Raw genomic sequence first — 18,447 nt, forward strand, 5'->3', positions numbered from 1 at the left:
AAAAGATTGAAAACAAAGACTCAATCTGTTGCTCCACCAGTGTCCAGTGGTGGGCTTGTTGTCAAGAGTGAGTTCTGCTTTAGCTTGTAGAGTAATGGTGGTCCATCTATTGGATTAGTGGAGGGATTTCACTGTGGTATTAATCTGAGAAGACAGCAGGCGACCCAGGCTGGGCTCACACTGAGCTGTTGTCTCTCTCCCTCTCTCTCTGGCTCAGTCTCTGGCTGTCACTCGGCTCGCCGTTTCACCTCCGGTCGGACGCAACCAGCGTGAAGAGGAGGCGCCCCGGCCAACATGAACCTTTTCTGCTTCTCACTGGTAGGAGACTGCACTTTGATTTCATCTATACCTACTTCACAAGCTGTGTTTGTTTGAGTCTGTGTAGTGTGAGAATTTAGCCCTGTGACACGAATATGAATAAATTGACAAAGGAATACACCGGTATGTAAGTTTAAAACAAAACAAACAAAACAAAAAAACACTGAATATACATGATTTATTTTCTATTATATCGCCTTTGAGCAATATAAACATTGCCCCACAGGCCCTAGCACGACTCCTACTGTTATTTCCTCTTTAATGCAGATCATTAACCCACTGACTCTTAGGCTAATCATTAGGAATATTGTGCACATAGGGAGTTGCTCTTTTGGCAAAATCCACATCTTACACCTTGAAATACTAAAACAAATACTTGAGTGTACTACAGCAGAAGATTACTATAGTGCTCAGGTTCAGGTTCAGGTTCAGGTTACTTTATTGGTACCCCAGGGGGTAAACTAGTTTTACAGTCGAGAGTCAGACAAGCAACAGGAAATGAACAATCAGAATCAGAAACAGGACATTGAAAAGAAAACATACACATAAAACAAATTAGACTCAACAGAAAGTGCTGCGATTCATGAAGTAAATATGTGAAGTGATATAGTGACTTTTAATGCCTTTTGTGCTCTACGTAGTCAGCTGATGTGCTAATGCAGACAACTAATGCTGCAGTGGAGAATGTGAAGAAGAATGTATTAACAAGTGAGATTTGAAAGGAGTTATAACAATGGCAGACCCACATGCACATGCACATGCACATGCACATGCACATGCACATGCACCACACACATGTATGGTCCCTCAGATGCTGCTGCAGCTGTCATGCTACACGTGGGCACAAGGGAAATGTATACAGACACTGGATGTTGGACAGATGCTGGGGATGTTGACCAGTGATCGGGATGATTAACTCACGTCTTGCAGCAGTAAACAGAGACTTGAACCCTGGCTTCACTCATCGTCGTCTCTGATTGTCGTTATTCCACATCACGTGTATAGTGATTTGTTGGAACAACCTATTTACTCATTCATGAGATACTAAACTGAAACCATTTTAGAGCATTTTAGGGTAACACTTTATAATATGTAGCCTACACACTATGAAGCATTAGTTAAGCAATAATGAATACTGGATTCTTCATTTATAACGCATGAATACTCATTAGTATGTAGTTTATAAATACAGTTAGTGCTTATCAGAGATGAGTATATCATTTTTAACTGTGTTTATGAACTACAGTACATACTAATGAGTGTGTTATAAATGATGAATTCAGTATTCAATCAATTCAACTAATGCTTAATAGTGTGTACTTATTATAAAGTGTTACCCATTTTAGATATTTAAATAGTGACGTGTTTGATTTAGTGTAATCATTTGCCAAAAGGGTTAAAGACTCAGGTAAACTCATGAAATGACATTAAAATTAAAATGAACACTAATAAAAGGCGGTAAAAATACAAAAATCTGCAGTAAATAACATCTGAAGTGTATATAAAGGTGAGTATTTCTGTGTATTGGATCTTCTCCTCAGTCAATAAGAAGAAAGTGAGATCAAAGGTGCTAAAGGCTGCTTGTACAGACTGATGATCATATTGAACCAAAACACCTTCACTTATACTGCCACTGAAACAACATCTGCTTTTCAACTGGACAGATAAAATGTCACTGCACAGACAGGACGAGATAAAGATGAAGAGAGAAAATGGTTGTTTGTTCCTAGAAGGAATCTAAACAAGCACAACGAATATTAATCCACACTCAGATCTGTTCTGCGGAATTTCAATCCCGCTTTACATCCATGGTTGACAAGCAAATTTAAAAGAGCTTTAGCAGCATATCCCCGCCGTCATATCAAATCCTCATAAGTCTGGGTTCGATGTTTTGCTCTTGTTTACCATGAAGTGAAGATTTACATGTAGGATGTGTTGTGTGTTTCATTGTATAGCTTTTCAGGCTCAGGGATCAACCACTGTTTAAACCTTTAAACTGGTCTGTGTGGATGATTTGCTTTGACTAAACAATCACCTGTTTCCTATAAAACCTGCTTGATTTCTGCACGCTATGTACTTTATCTCATATTCATCTGACTTTATCCAACATCATAGATTAATTTCATTCATAAATCCCACCTGCTTCCACATTTCAACTGTCTAACAGCTGTGTGTGTGTTTGTGTGCACATCAGGAGGGGTCTATGGACAGCCTGTATGAAGCTGTGCAGAGCTCCAGCGATGGCCCACCGCAGCCCATCCCCAGCCGCTCGTCCAGCCGCTCCTGCAGCCGTTCCTGCAGCCCAGCGGTCCTGTTGGACAACAACACAAAGTGGCGAGGATCTGGCCGATCTATATCCATGGTGAGAGGAACGCGTCTCTTGTTCTGACCAGATTGAACAGAATCACTTCTCAGAGGAATTGAGAGTTGTGGATGACGTCCTCGGACCAGACTGTACCAGTAACAGAAAGCTGATTATGAAATGAATGAGCAGAGTCATTTGACATCTGCTGCTGAAATTTTTAATTGAGGCTTGTTGTGTAATTTAAATGTGTCTGACATCTGACCGAAAGTGCTTTGTTTCTTCCTCCAGGAGATGCCTCATATGCAGGCCAACTCTAACAAAAAGATAAGAAGGTGAGCTGAGCTTGTGGACTCTGTATTATTAGCTGGACAGAAATATATTGTTTTAAGCTCTTGGGTAAATCCATGTTATATTCTATAGCATGTTCCTATATTATTACAGTAATGCCACTCTATCGTAATTGGAAAATGAAATTACATTAAAACCATTGTAATCCTGCTAGACATGCATGCATGCTTGCGTGTGTCTGTACACTTGGTGTTTCTTTGCGTGTGGGCAGTGCGTGCACACCAGAGCAGAAAGCCGCCTTGCAAGTGAAAGGACTTTCCCATAGAGTAATAATATGGCTTGAAAGGCTCCCTGTTTATTTTCTCTGGGGGTTAATACTGTAAATCCTTCCTGCAGCAGAGCAGACAGGCTCTTCAGCAGAGCTCCCACCCTTCAGCCATCTCTTTGGTTTGTTCTTTCAGTCTAATGCCATGCTCTGCTCTTAGAAGTGGGATTGACAGCCCCATTAAAAACAATTGGAAAAGCTTTGTGTATACATATTAGGTTTATGTTGCTCAGCTTGACTGCTAGTGAATGTTGTTTGAGAAGCCGTGCTCTGTGCCACCGTTGGGCCAGCAGAAGGCAGATTATAGCTCTGGGCTAGTTGGACTAAGAGGATTCAAGGCCCACCTACTTAGAGTCCCCAGTTGCCTCAACACCTTTACTTCCTTGGCTTTGCTGTGAAAGAAACACAACTTACACAACACCACAGCTAGTCAACACAAGTTTAGTCACAATGTGGTGTAGACGCAAACTTACTTTACCACGAAGCAGTCTGGGTTTACTTTCTCATGATGTGTTATTGGCTTTTAGCCTTATCTCCCGTGGCTGACTTGCTCTGTGGTCGTTGTTTCTCAGCGTCTTGTTCTTGTGTTGTTGTTGCTACATTCAGTGGCTGTAAATGACATAAAACGTCAAGGTTGGTTTTTTTTGTCATGTGTAGTTTGACAACAGGAAAAAAGAGTGTGAGAAAAAGAAAAAAGTAAATGCATTAAAAGCATCTAACATTGCATCTGTTGTTGTTTTTAATTTCAGAACACATATCTCCAAATCTGCATCAGATAATGAAACACTGGGTAAGTACAAGAAGTTCCCCTCTGGTTAATGAAAACGAACATCATACACTCAGGACCAGGACCACATAGAGATAAAGTACATTCTTAAAAGCTGTTGGAAAAATATTGTTGTTTATAATTTAATTTTATGTATAAGGAATCCATGATCTCCTGAGACTGCAAGGCGCAAGAATAATTTAGATTGATGTGTGTTTCCGTAACTGGTTTCATTCAGTCTGACGTGTGTCTCTCTCTCGACTCCATTCATTCAGCCCAAACGTTTTGCTACAAAATCCACAGTGTTTTTTTATGATTCGTCTCCCTCCACTGCAGATAACCCCGGCTGTAATACGGCAGTCTGGCAGGCTGCCAACAGCCGAGAAGATTTAGTCCACATCACCAACAATCACAATGAAGGTAAATAGGAAATAAATAGGCTAAGCTCATCTATACGCCAACGTTCATTTGGATTCTCAGTGTGACGTCTGCAGACATGCAGGGGCTTGGGGTTTCCAACCAATTCAGCACCAAAACTGCAGCCCAGTCTGGTGTATTTCACAATGAAACATGGTGTTGCATTCCTTTTGTTAACTGCATGGACAGTACAACACAGTAAAAACAGTCACACATCTCCAGTGCTCGGAGTTTTAAAACCAGAGGAGCAGAGAAACAAGCGGAGGTTTTTATTTTGTTTTTTTCCCGTGTTTCATTACCCTGATGACCAATACTGTAAATCACAATATGTTGTGTCCTTCTAGAAATGAGGAAGAGCAAACACAGAACAGAAACCAAAGGAGGGAAAGGAGCTCATCATTCTGGCACAAAGAAAAAGGAGAAACCGCCTTCAAGCCAGGTTAGAATAAAAACTTTCACCACAGTCTTCTCTCATCCTGTTTCATTTATCAAAAAATCCTCACTCAGCAGACTTTTTGGTGGCAAACATGATGCAATGATGCGAAACGAAAGCGAAGCTATATGTTTCTTCGAAGTCAAAACATTTGAAATTTGTTTGCTCGTATTTTTGGCCGAGGTGTGAGTAAGATAAAAATATACTTAAGAGCCCAGTGGAACAGCTTGTTACGTTTGGTTTGTAGGTCAGTAGCTGTGAGGGATGGAAGCCAAATCCAGACCGGTAATCAGCAACTGTAAAGACAGAGTCAGTGGTAGACCGTGACCCGGGGGTCATCGCTCGTCTGTTGATAACAATCAATGCAACAGAATGAACTGCACCTCTATAATGTATGCAATGCAGTGCAGAATTAAGTAACTGTCCGACTTATGTGCGCAGCCGCCTGATGTTGCAGCTGCATCAACACGAACCTGTTGCTGCACTGGAAGTATGAGACACGGGGTCACATGGCACACTGGAGCATTTTGGGAGTTTGCAGCTGCCACCTGCTCCTGACGTCCAGAGAGCCTCTCGTAGCCTAAATGGCACAATCGTTTACCGCAAATGGTGATTGGGTTTTAATACAGTGCAGATGGCCCCAAAGAGTGGGTACTGCCTTCTGGGTAATCTCCGGGCCACATGGCTGAGAGAGAGAGATGTGAAAACAAGAAGAGGAACGACGGTTTAGAGGCCTCATGCCAGGTCACCCAGTGCCCGTTCTGACTAATGCCCATCATAGTGAGAAGCAAACAAAGCAGGGTTTGCCAGTAATGGATCAGCAGCCGGTTTCAGTGCCTCACAACGTGCCAGAGCCGCCAAAAGGACCAGCGATCCTAAGCAGAGTTAGTAGGAGATACTGCATCCACCTTTTTTTTTATAACCTTCGTCTTGTGTTAGCTTTCTACTGCCATCTATGGTGTTCGGGTCAGTTTTGACCCGTGTTTTAAATCAGCTGTAAAATACACTAAAAACATTTTTTTTCATCCAATTTGTTTTTCTTCTCTTGGTTACATAGTTAGGTTTCCTATCCATGAAAATATTGGTATATACATATTTTTTTTGTTTAATTTTGTTTAAATTGAAGTTCCTGACAAAGTCAAAAAGCCTTGATGCTATAAACAAATGTATGTACTTGTATGCATTTAAAACCTGAAAACGGGTCACTGGTGACCCGAACACCATGAGAAAGGATAAACAACCACCAAAAATGAACATAAAAAGGGTTTAGACTTGATGACGGTGTTAGAAGTTACATCAGAGTAGCAGGCATTGTCTGCGCCAAATCCATTCAGTAGTTGCTGTGATATTTCCGTCCGTACCACAGTGGTGCAACAACTGATTGACAGCTAGCTCGGCTATAAAAACTGAGCTGTGTTATGTGAGAGCGATTAGGTAAGACTCTTTGTCTTTAATTAACATGTCACCAAAGGACAGTCGATGCTTTACTGTAATTCCCATCGTTTTATTAACAGATTTAGGAATTAAACTATTTATATGCGTCTTTCCTAGAGCGGCCACGTCAGCGGAGCGGCCCCAGACGTGAAACCTTCCATCAAGAGAAGCCAAAAGGGCGGGAAGAAACCAGGCGGAAAGAGCGTGAAAGAGGGGTCGAAGAAAATTCACAACTCCTCAGGTAAGACAGCTGTCCAGAAAAAAAGAAAAATCATATAAAATAAAGACACTGCCTCCCCACTCCCTGGATAAAACTGTAATTTCTTGACCTTTCTAGGATCTATATGACTCAATGATTTAGCTATGACTAACCTAGACAGAAGCAGAACAGATCCCTTCCTTATAATGTCAAAATTTTGCAATTTTTTTTTTTTTTACTTTGATAGATTTTGGATTACACTTCTGCATTTAACCTTCGTCTTGTGTTATTTTTCTTCTGCCTATGGTGTTAGGGTCAGTTTTGACCCGAGTCTTAAATCAGCAGTAAAACACACTAAAACAATTATTTATCATCCCATTTGTTTCTCATCTCTTGGTTACGTTGTGAGGCTCCTTATCCATTAAAAGGTTGGCTTTGCACTTATGATTTCAGTTTGAACTCTCATTATTGTTCTTATTGTTATAACCGGGTCAAAATTGACCCTAACACCACAAATGTAAATTTTAACCAGAGCATTTTAGAATTTTGCGAATTTTGCGTTTTATTTTGTTTAAATTGAGGTTCCTGTTCAAAAAGTCTTAATGCAATTAACAAATTTATATGGTGCTTTAAAACCTGAAACGGGTCACTGGTGACCCGAACAGCAGATGTTGCAACAGCTTCAGCATAGGTGTCTGTGGTGTCCCTATAATAAATGTACAGAGCGCAGGTACAGCATCCGCTCAAACTACATGTATGAAGGTACAAACGAGACAAACGAGACACCGCAAAACTCTGATTGGTCTGTTTGGTCATCTTCATACTTCCTGCCTCACACTTTCCATTGCTACTTCAAAAACTGTGCAAGCCCTCCTCCTCTTAAGTCTTTGCTACTGATCTTCTGTGAAGTAAATGTAAAAAAGAGAATAATCTCTCTGTTCATTTGCACGACTGCATGAAGCTGTGAAGTAGCTCTGAGTTGGTGTTATTATGCCTCAGTGGTGAGAGCGCTGGTAGAAGCATGAGTCACTCTACGATGCAGCAACACCTCAGCATGACGCACACAGGCCTAGTTCCAGTTTAAGAAATGAAGAAACCAAGGTCAACATCCCTGACACTTCTCTAGTTTTACATTTCATTGATGTTTTTCCTCCCTTTTCAATTTAAAACGCTGTCACTCGAGTCCTCACTAACACCAAGAAAGTGGACCATATCACCCCAGTCCTCAGATCACTGCACTGGCTTCCAGTTTCTCACAGGATAGATTTCAAAATACTGCTGATGGTTTACAAAGCATTAAATGGTTTAGGGCCAAAATACATCTCTGACCTCCTACTCAACTATGAGCCGTCCAGACCTCTCAGATCATCTGATACTGGTCTTCTATCTATACCTATAAAGTCAGAGGTAAACAAGGTGAGGCAGCATTTAGTTTCTATGCACCCACTATCTGGAACAAACTCCCAGAAACCTGCAGGTCTGCCAGAACCCTCAGTGCCTTTAAATCAGCATTGAAGACTTTCATGTTTGCTGACACCTTTCATTAACTGCACTGTAACATTATTCTATTATTTTATATCTTTTTTTTTTTACTATGTTTTAGTTGTTCTGTCTCTCTTTCTCCCTTCCCTTCTTTTTATACCTGTTTTAATTCTTTCTCTTGTCTGTTTTTAAATAATGATTGCTTTTTATGTTCTTATTTTGCTAATATGTAAAGCACCTTGAGTTGTCTTGCTGCGGAAATGTGCTATACTAATAAACTTGCCTTGCCTTGCCTCCCTGTCATCCTTCTCAGTGCACGCCCCACCCAACGCTATGGCCGCCCCACCCATGGGACCCCACTATCTGGAAGTGCCCTACAGATCGGACAGGAGGCCGTTGTACAGCGGCAAGTCGTCCACGCTGCCCGCTCAGGAGAACACGACCCCGGGCCGCTACATCGACATGACCAGTCTACCTGGTGGCGCCACGCCCACGCACGCCCACCACCAGCGCTGGAGCAACCCGGGCGAGGGCAGCCCGGCCTGGGGAACCATCCAGCACACCTGTCGCCGGCCGCTCACCGAGTACCGCGTGTATTCCCATGACTACCCCCCCGCAGCAGCCAATGGGAAGGAGTGGGAGGGACGACAGCTGCAGCCTAACCCGGCCCAGGACGACGGCTTGAAACGGGACAGTAAACCCCAGATTCCCCCGAAGGTATCGCGCTCCATCACTGATGTGGATCTGTCAGAGCCAAGTGTGAGTGCATGTTGTTGGGTGTGTGATCTCACTCAGCTCTCTTTAAACGTTTTCTTGCTAAGTCACGTGCACACTTCTGAGGCGTCACCATGTCACACTAGCAAACTGTTCAATGCGCCGTGCCCCACATGCTGTGACACTGCTGCTTTAATGTGGTTCACATTTCTCAAGCCTTTCTCAAACAGTCCTCACTCAGTCTCTCATAGGGACATAGGCACAGATCCTGCTGTGATCATTCTTAGGAATGATTTCTATTTTATTGAATGGGGATAAATCACACAGTCCTCATGCATTCAAAGTTGAACTGAAACTATGGTCAACAGCCTGAGTATAAAATTAAAAATGCATCTTCCAGCATTAGACTATTTTCAGTACCAAAGCTTGTTTATGCAGTCATTTCTGATAAGATTGTAACTTTTGAGGATTTCCACTTAACTCACGCTTCTGAGGTTACAACAACAACCTTTGGTTCTACTTTGAAATGTTTTGGGAGAAAATGAGGAACAATTACAGCAAACAAAGCGACTTCACTGCACGAATGTTTGGTCATGTGAGTAGTATTTTGTCACAGATTTTAAAAGGCTTAATTGTAGTTATTGTATTGAATAGCACAGTTTAACTGTCCAAAACATTGCAAGTCCTTTGCCTTTTAAGAAAGATGTGCCAAATCTAATTCAGATGCATCTTAGTGTTACTGGGATTGTTTTTTAGTCAGTTGTGGTTGACTGCTCCAAGTTCAGTTGTCACTTAGTGCAAGCACAACACAATAAAACCGACTGACCTCAGAGGTCAGCGCATTTGCGTGCACTTGATATCTGTCACAGCACGTGCAGCGTGCGCTCAGGGTGACTCAACGCCGTTGTTAAAGCTTAACATGACTTGGGGAGAAAATTGTCTGAGATGAAAAGGATGATCCTGTGTGGAGATTACAAAGATCCCTATGGATCCATAGTGTCATTGGTTCTTTGAGGTGAAATGTCATTTCATCTGACATGAAGCCTGTTCAGAGCGGGGCCAGAGATGGTGTTAACGACCTATTCATTTAACCACTGTGGTGGTGTGGTTACTTCACCATAAAGACATTAAAGGAAAGAAAACAAACAAACAAACTAGTGGTAGAATGGTCTGGAGTATCTCCTTAGAAAATTCTCCCCAGTAAAATATTTCAACAGAGATGAGGTGACTCTTTCCAATGGTGGGTGTCACATTTTCAATTCTTCAGATGAACAACTGGCTCTCGGCAGAGTCAGGAGCCTCTGAAGTAATAGATTAGAAGCCTTAATCTGGATTGACAGGAGTTTACGCTGATTGCAAGCAGTGGGATTAGGCAATGGTTTTGTCTGCAGAATTCCCTTTTCTACAAGTGACCCGTTCAAACGCCCCACAATGTAAACACAGTGGCAAATCCCCACATGGCAACATCAGCAGAATCCCGGCTGGCTGGCGGCCGTAGTGTAGGATCTTGTGGAAAGTCAAACCAAACCACACTGTGGAGATTCACTGGGGAGGCCATGTTTGTTAGAAACTGACAGGTTTATGATCTCCAACCGTTAATATTGACAACAAAAATCAATAATGCGTTTGGCATGGTAGTGTTTCTATGACATGAAATAAACCCGAGTGACTTCCATTGTGGAGAGGAGAGATAAACCGGAAAGTGTTTCGACACAATGAAGTTACCTCTTTGACTGTTCCTCTGTCATACATCACCACTTCCCCAAAAGCTCTCTGCGACTGCCAGCATGAAGAAATGAATGCATAAGAATAGTTACTCCAGCATCATTTACCATAACCATGTTCCTCTTTGCTATTTTAGGGAACTTTTCAGGGATACTGGGGTTAGATTTCATCTGAGTAGAAAGGGAGAATTTTATATTTTTCTCCATGTTCTCTCCTATATTTTATTTAAGAAACAATTAGGTAAGAATAGTTGTGTTGTCACTGCAGGGATGTGGATGAAATCTTGGTACATTATGAGTCACTCCAGTGGTTTCATGATTGTGTTATGTTCAGTGACATTAGTTAAACTCTGATCTTAACCAACCACAGAAACTCAAGACAACAGCAACCGTGACAGGACGGAGCTCGTCCTCACCAATACATCTTATAAAACAAATACAGACGCTTATAAAAACCTCAACACAGTCTTTCCTGGAAGTGGTTCTAGATGTTTTCGTTGAGCGGGCTACAAAATGCACACTCAAGCATTTGTGTTTTTCCCTTTTCAAAAGCGATATTGCAAACGAGACACACAATGTCAATTGCCTCACATCCTGTCTGTCGTGAGGAAGTGGTTCAGTCAGCCCGTCAGTCGGGCAAAGCTTCTTGCTGTTAGTTAACACTTCACTGTCAGGAGAGACGGAGCAAAGGAACAAGAGGAGCAAATACTGAGATTTGAGAAAACTTTAAAAACAGCAGGAAAATGTTACACAGGGCAGCGTCCAATGTGTCAGACAAAGCGAAGAGCAGCAAACCAAAGGTGGGTGAGAATCTGAGAGTTTGAGTCAGTGATATGACATTTTGTAGGAAGTAGAGATGTTTAAATGTTGCCTTTTACATTGTGTCTTCAAAAATTATGAATGTCTACAATAAGGAAGAGAGACAGATCATTGTTCTGACTGCAAATATGTCTTAGCTGTTGCTGGCATTACTGTATAACATAATTTTTTGGATGAAAGGATAAATCATACTCTATAAATTACTGAAAGACCAGTCAAAGACTAGTCTTGCTAAAAATGTGTGCATGGAAATGTATTTTCTAAATTCATCTTCACATTTTAAAAGAGACAGTTATGACAAAAATTTAACACTGTGATATTTGCTGAAAAATGTGGGCCTGTCTGTCAAAAGCAGTCGACGCTGCATTAATTCATTCCGCTGAGGTCTGTCTAGGAGTTCATATTTAACCAGGATTTCCAGGGATTATTCATTTATATAATTATTTTTTGTGCTCTGCTGTGGAGATGATGGGGGTTTGGGGGAGATTATAGTGACTTTTAGCTTTATGAAAAATCTGGGTGGGGCAGAATGAAAAAAGGAGAAACAATTAAAACAGAGTCAAAGTGTAGCAGCATTGGGTTGCTGACCTCAGTGATGTGAGGACGCTGTTGTTTTATTCATGTATTTATTCATATATTTTTCAACCTGACAAGTTTTCAGTGCACTTGCATAGAGGCTGTTGTGAAACTAAGACCTGACCTTATCATGCTCTTATAATAAAACACTTTGAATAGACAGTTTTCTCTATATGTGTGAGTGTGCATGGGTGTGTATTGACACTGTGGTTGTTTTCATTAACTACTTTTATAGCTTTGGCTTTCCTTAGAAAGACCTACTGTATATAGAGTATGTAAATAGCTGAATACATTACTTCTATGAGCCTTCCAGATGACTGCACAATCTGACTGGGTGTAATTCTGCACAAACTAAAACAGTTGTCTTCATGACTCATCCTTTGTCTTTGTTTTCTGAATCTCCCCCCACAGCGCTCCACCAGCTTTGGCAGGTTTGAGGGTCTGAGACATCAGTCGCCACAGGCCAAGCCAGAGGAGAACGGAACAACAACGGTATGTAGATTTGCTTTGTTTTCATTTTATTTCACATGCATAATGACAAGAGATGCTGGTACAGTGAAAACAGCATCTGGGGTTGATAGACATACTAGCACAGTATAACAGGTGGACATGTAAAGTTATTGTTTGCGACACTGGCATATTGTGTGCTGCAGATATGCTGATGTACATTTTGCAGCCTTATCCCTAGTGCAAGGAAATTTACATAAATAGGACATGGTTCATCTTGGGAAAAACCCTTTTGCGGCACAGGAAGTGATGCATTTTACTTTACAGTATGTTTATGGAGCAGAAGTACCCCAAAAAATGAAGGAGGTTGGAAAAACACGAGTAGACATGATCTAGATTTACTATCATTTCCAAATGTAATACTGTACTGTATGTACATGTATTAATTTCCCATAAAACACTTACTCAACACTTACGCTTGGATGTAAATATACAAACTTTTCTATGGATGTTTCATATGTACTAAAACAACTTTCGGCACACAGCTCACGGAGGAATGCGAAAGCTCAGACCCGCACAAATCAGCTGGACTCGGGAAGAAGATGAAGGCGATTTCACTGACGATGCGCAGAAAAATGGGCAAAAAACACGCCAAGTCTTTCTCAGAGGAAGCAGTGAGTCAATGGAAACCAGACACACTCACATACAAAAGCTTTATTATTTAATCAGGCTGCAGACAGACGCCACCGATTAAACGTCACTTGTGTGCATAGATAAGTAATTAAAGGGTAGAGATCTCGACTTCGTGTAAACACATCAAACATTTGTGCGCACAAGTGATGAAAAACCCCCTCCACCTGTCTGACACAGTAAAAGTCCGGCCTCTCTGACAGTCAAACCTGCACTTGTTTTTCTCAGGAGTCTTATCTCTTTCATCTCATACAAAACCACATCCTTGACTGTGACACTCTGTTAAATGATGCTCTGACCTACAGTACACTAGAAACTGTCCTCTTGCAGTTTTTGTGTGTGTGTGTGTGAATGTGTGTTACTGTGAGACTGACGCAGAGATAAGATGAAACTTTTGAGAAGCTTGTAACATTTCGCCACCCACACCTTCACCTGAAGCTCTCTGCTCTATTTCCTTTGTTGTCTTTTTCTTTCATGTTTCACTTAATACAGCTACAGAAGTTTGAATAGCCTATATCCACATTGCATCCACAATTGATAGATTGATTGATGATTGTAAAGTCTGTCTGTGTTACATAACACATCTCTCAGTTAAAACTGTGAATCTTTGTCCTTCCAGGGTGATGAGACGGACAAAGACCCAGAGGGAGAGACGGAGAGCAGCGCCCCAGCTGAGAAAAACTCTGCAAAGACAAGCTGCAACTCATTAGAAAGTCTCTACAGCGGCCAGAGCTCCTCTAGTAAGTATCTACACGTGCTGCAGACACTGCAAAGCCACAGAGTTAATCCTGCTCTATTGATTATGACAGTAATCTTATAATGTAATCAACATGTATAATCATATTTGCGTTGTGTTGTGTCTGCGGGCTCAGGTGGTGTGACCAGTGAGTCCAATGGCTCTAATCAGAAAGACAGCGTGAGGCTGGAGGAGGACGGTTCCTACCAGGGACAGTTCTGCGGCAACGCTCGCGTCCACACAGACTTTGTCCCTAGCCCGTACGACACAGATTCTCTCAAACTCAAGGTAACGCAAAAATCCTGCTTAGTTTAGTTTAGTTTAGTTTATTTATTTCGCACCAATAAAGAATAAAAATGGGACATATTAAAATACATTAACAAAAAAACAATAGGTGCAAGCCGAGACAAGAGACCCAAAGGGCCTATACAAGGCCTCAGGCAGCTCAGAAAAAAAACAACAATACCAAAACAATCAAACAATATACACATGCATATATACATACAGTACATACACATACACACACATGCATACATACATACTAGACAGTGAGAGTAGAAACACTACTCATCTTAATAATAACAATATAATAAAAGTCACAATACTAACAATACTATTAAAGCAGATATCATCGGCACGGCCGTTTCGGCTAATGCTGTGTTCAAGGCAGGCTTTTGAAACCGTAAGTTACAGCTTCAAGTCACAACTACGACTTGGTAGCGTTCCAGGTAACCCGTAGCTCGTGTTTTTACTGTCCTGTTGTCTGTGAAAGTTCCCTATAACGGCCACTCGTAACTTCCGACCCGTGAACTCGTACCAGATCGAACTGGTATGACTTCACAGGAAGGAAAAACACAAAGTACGAGTTTCCTTGAACGCACCATGAGTTAGCAGCCCCCGCCCTTGTCAGGCATCAATTGGTACTCGTGCTACGTCACCACATTCACGCGCATCCCTTGGCTGCACACACAGCCCTTCATGCCGTTCTCTCCCCTCATTGGATAACACTTGTATCCCACAAGGAAAATTTTCTCCTCGGGTTACAGCAGAGCAGAGTGACGGAGAGACTCGTGTTTAGGCTGAAATACTTCATGTAAGTGATTGCTGACGGAAAATAGGACTATTTAGGACTTATATTAACAAAAACATTCCACTGATATCTGCTTTAATAATATTAATTAACGAGACAACTCAATTCACTCCAATATTAACATACAGTCACGTGTGTGCAGTGCTGAGTTTGTGTTGTCGGTTTGACAGAAAAGCATTCAGGTTTCGGGGGTGAACGAATATGCATATCAACCATATCCTGTTGTCGATTCTTTCCAAGGTGGGCGACATCATCAACATCATCAGTAAGCCTCCGATGGGCATCTGGACCGGCATGCTGAACGGCAAAGTGGGGAACTTCAAATTCATCTATGTAGATGTTTTGGAGGAGAAAGAGGAAGAAAAAGAAGAAGCTCCTAAAATTAGACAACAGAAACTCTGCAAAAGACCCCGACCCAAAACCTTGCTGGAGCTTTTGGAGCGGCTAAACCTTGAGGTGAGGGTGGAAAGCTGTTCATCGGCTGGGATCGCTCAATGTTTTTGTCTGGTCACAACTTAGTCAAACAGTAACAGTAACAGGAGAGCAGTTAAAAGCAGCTTCCCCATAATGACACTAGGGAACTCCTCTGGTGTTGAAAAACCTTATCGAGGAAAGTGAGACAAAAGCTAATATGTAACTGCTGTTTTCAGTGGCCAAAAAAATACCACTACTACTGCCCACTGAAATATTACCACACCTCTACAACTCAACCTCACTGTCAAAATGATGTGAAATACCTGCTGTTCAAAACCAAACATGATCTGAAACCCGACGTTGGGTTTTGATTTAGGTATATCGATGGTAGTGAAAACAGCGCTGTTGGTTTTTGCAGGAGTATGCCTCTGCGTTGCTGCTGAATGGCTACCAGACGGTGGAGGACCTGCTGCACCTGCAGGAGAAACACCTGATAGAGCTGAACGTCAAAGACCCCGAGCACCGACGCAAGCTCCTCGCCGCTGCTGAGTGCCGCTACACAGAAGGTTAGCAACGCACCAAAGCACAAGTTTAATGGTTTTAGCCATTAATGTTATGGTTTCACTCATTGCAAGTTATGAAGAAGTGACATAGTCCATTCATAAATGCTTATTAAAGTGTCAGTAAGAGTTGATGTCACTGTTCTGAACACTGTCCTATCATCGACCAATGAATAGTCCATTAAAATTGAATTAAATATGATTTAACAAAAAATGTAAAATAATTCAGTTTTTCAGGTTCTTATTTAGTGTTTAACAAAATCACTTACAAGGGCTTTCTGGGTCGTGCTAATTAGTGTTGTAACGAGACACTTAGACACACACCTCTGTATGCAAACACACATGCCTTACAATGTGTCCATCAGCCAATCAGAGATGAGCAGGAATCCAATCTTTGATTTCACTTTCAGCTAATGACGTCCCACAATTTCCACATTTTACTAAATAAGTAGACCATAACTTTGAGAAATATGAACAGACACATTCCTGGCTCTTGATAGCCAATTACCAATATTAAAATATGAATATTAATTATTATTATTTCTAACCCATTACTGTTATACAATAAAAACTAAAGTCTTTTGTTGCCCTAAAATATAAAATGTCAGTTGGAAGCCGAGACATTAGTGCCACACTGAATAGAAATGCATCCTGAGTGAGAGGCTTATCAGTGATTTCCTGTTACTCAGATAGAAAGTGCTTAACAGGGCAGAAGTTGTTCCTGTAATCTGAGGTCTTATCACCGAGCCCTGTATGAATGAAAACGAGAATACCGTACCTGCTTTCCAGCATGAGGAAGGAACAACATTTCGCTCGCTTCTTTTATTCAGTTCATGTTTTATTGAGTGTAACTTTTAAATATATGCACACAAGCTGAGTTAAAGGTCATTGTAATTTTTTTTTTTTTTGTGTGTGTGTGTGTGTGTTTGGGTGACAGTTTGAGTAAACAGATGGCAGCGGCTGCAGCGAGACCCTGCCAAGCTTGTTGACTCACATGAGAAGCCAGTAATTTAATCAAGCTGAACTCCATTAGTGTAGTGCTTTGGCAACCTGGACACAGGGATTAGTAGCTTCTGTCAGTGAGGTAGAAATATTAAAGAATGGTATGGAGCGGAAAATAAAAGTCAAAAAGGACGTTTGGGGTGTTTTGTGCTGCTTTTTGCTATAGGTCACACCTCTAGAAGTTATTTTAGTATTTGGGTCAACACAATGGATTCACCTTAAGTTTTAGCAACAACAGCCTTATCATTAAAGACAATGTAGCTACATTACTATTAATAGAATTGCAGCAAATCTAATTAAACATCTGAAACCATCAACCTGTCACATCTAAATTTGGATTAATTTCCAGTGACTCAGTTTGCACAGATTTTTATCATCTTTCGTGTGGTCGGAAACAGAAACTTGTAATATTATCATGTCATTTGATCTAATTCCGTTCGGTCTGTGGTTGCAGGTGATGATGTCAGGGATGCGGAGGAGCACAAATCCTCCCACAGTCTACAGGAAGAAGACAGCGACTGTCCCAGAGACTCGGGCTGCTTCATCCCATCTGAATGTTCAGACAGCAAAGAGGACGCAGAGCAGCTCACAGACGCCGTGGATTCATAATCTGTTCATTTGTTAAATGGATACTGAGACATTTGGGATTCAAAGTTGGGTATCTTTTCGTCACTGATGGCTTTCAGCAATTCCTGTCTTGTATTTTTTATTTTTTTTTTAAATGTCATGTTTAATATTTGTTTCTCCAACGAGCTAACCATAAGCTTTTTGATGATACATACAGTATAAGGAAGAACAAACAACTGCAGTTCTAAATGTCATCTTATCCATTATCAGATTATCAAGATAATAATAATAATCAACTTGTACGTGTTGAGTTCTGGAGTTTTTTTTTTTTTTTTTTATGTCGTTGATGAAGTGACATTTCATTGATTTGATGTCACTTGTATTTATTACGTTCTAAATCATTCAATGTTATTGCTTATAATGCCTTTATTTATCAAAACCATGTCATTTTATCCTTTTTCATCACATCCAATCTCAATTCAACATCCAGTGTCATCTTTTTTTTGGTCCTATGAATTAAGTGACATTGTTGAAGGTAAGGGGTGTTTTTGAAAAATAGTGTCTGGGTTTGGACAATGCGTATTTGCCTATAATGCTGTACAGAAAAAAAATATGTATGTTATTTTCTGAATATGTTTGTGTGTGTGTGTGTGTGTGTGTGTGCACGGGAGAGTGTGTGTGTGTGTGTGTGTGTGTGTGTGTGTGTGAGCCTGTGTGTGAAAGTCAGTATTAATCTGTTTTCACAACTTTTTGTAAATAAAATTAAATAAATACAATGAAATATGAGTTGTTGTCAGTTGTAAGTTATTTGATTTCCTGTGTCTGAAATATTATTATTATTATTTTATGGAATAAAATGTTAAATTGCCTCTTTACTTCAATAATATTATTTAATTCACTATTTTATTTATTTCAAATTCATTTATTTTCTGTTTTGAGTTCTGTTTTTTTTTTTTAAAACGTTAGCTGTTTTGGCTCTACCCGATTGGCTGAGAACACAGACACGTCACGAAACGTTTGTTTTCGTTGCCTGCCGCTAGCGTTCATGGGAACTGTAGTACAAAGCTAAATTCTGCTGCGCCATCGGTGGCGTCGACGGTCTGTGACGTAAACTACGTTACCCAGCGTGCACTGGGAGTCA

At 41.0% G+C, this 18,447-nt stretch overlaps 1 protein-coding gene across 4 annotated transcripts; it reads left to right on the forward strand.

The window, feature by feature from the left end:
- The first annotated feature begins 191 nt into the window (after nt 1–191).
- On the forward strand, nt 192–18,092 carry samsn1a (SAM domain, SH3 domain and nuclear localisation signals 1a). Of its 4 annotated transcripts, XR_015037461.1 has the most exons (16): nt 192–318; nt 2,513–2,680; nt 2,912–2,955; nt 3,986–4,026; nt 4,339–4,422; nt 4,764–4,858; nt 6,404–6,527; nt 8,281–8,726; nt 12,212–12,292; nt 12,793–12,921; nt 13,557–13,677; nt 13,810–13,961; nt 15,004–15,219; nt 15,596–15,743; nt 17,194–17,988; nt 18,034–18,092. XR_015037461.1 is itself a non-coding variant. In XM_085795071.1 (15 exons), the coding sequence occupies exons 1-15, from the start codon at nt 295–297 to the stop codon at nt 17,346–17,348; spliced, it is 2,028 nt and encodes a 675-aa protein (XP_085651197.1). In that variant the 5' UTR covers nt 192–294; the 3' UTR covers nt 17,349–18,092. The 4 variants fall into 4 exon arrangements, 3 of the variants coding, with proteins under 3 accessions (XP_085651197.1, XP_085651198.1, XP_085651199.1); XM_085795071.1 differs by having other exon boundaries at nt 17,194–18,092; XM_085795072.1 differs by having other exon boundaries at nt 8,281–8,684; nt 17,194–18,092.
- The last annotated feature ends 355 nt before the right edge of the window (nt 18,093–18,447 follow it).

Source organism: Trachurus japonicus, chromosome 13 (genome assembly GCF_045865225.1).
Source record: "Trachurus japonicus isolate A0001 chromosome 13, Traja_1.0".
Taxonomy (NCBI): Eukaryota; Metazoa; Chordata; class Actinopteri; order Carangiformes; family Carangidae; genus Trachurus; species Trachurus japonicus.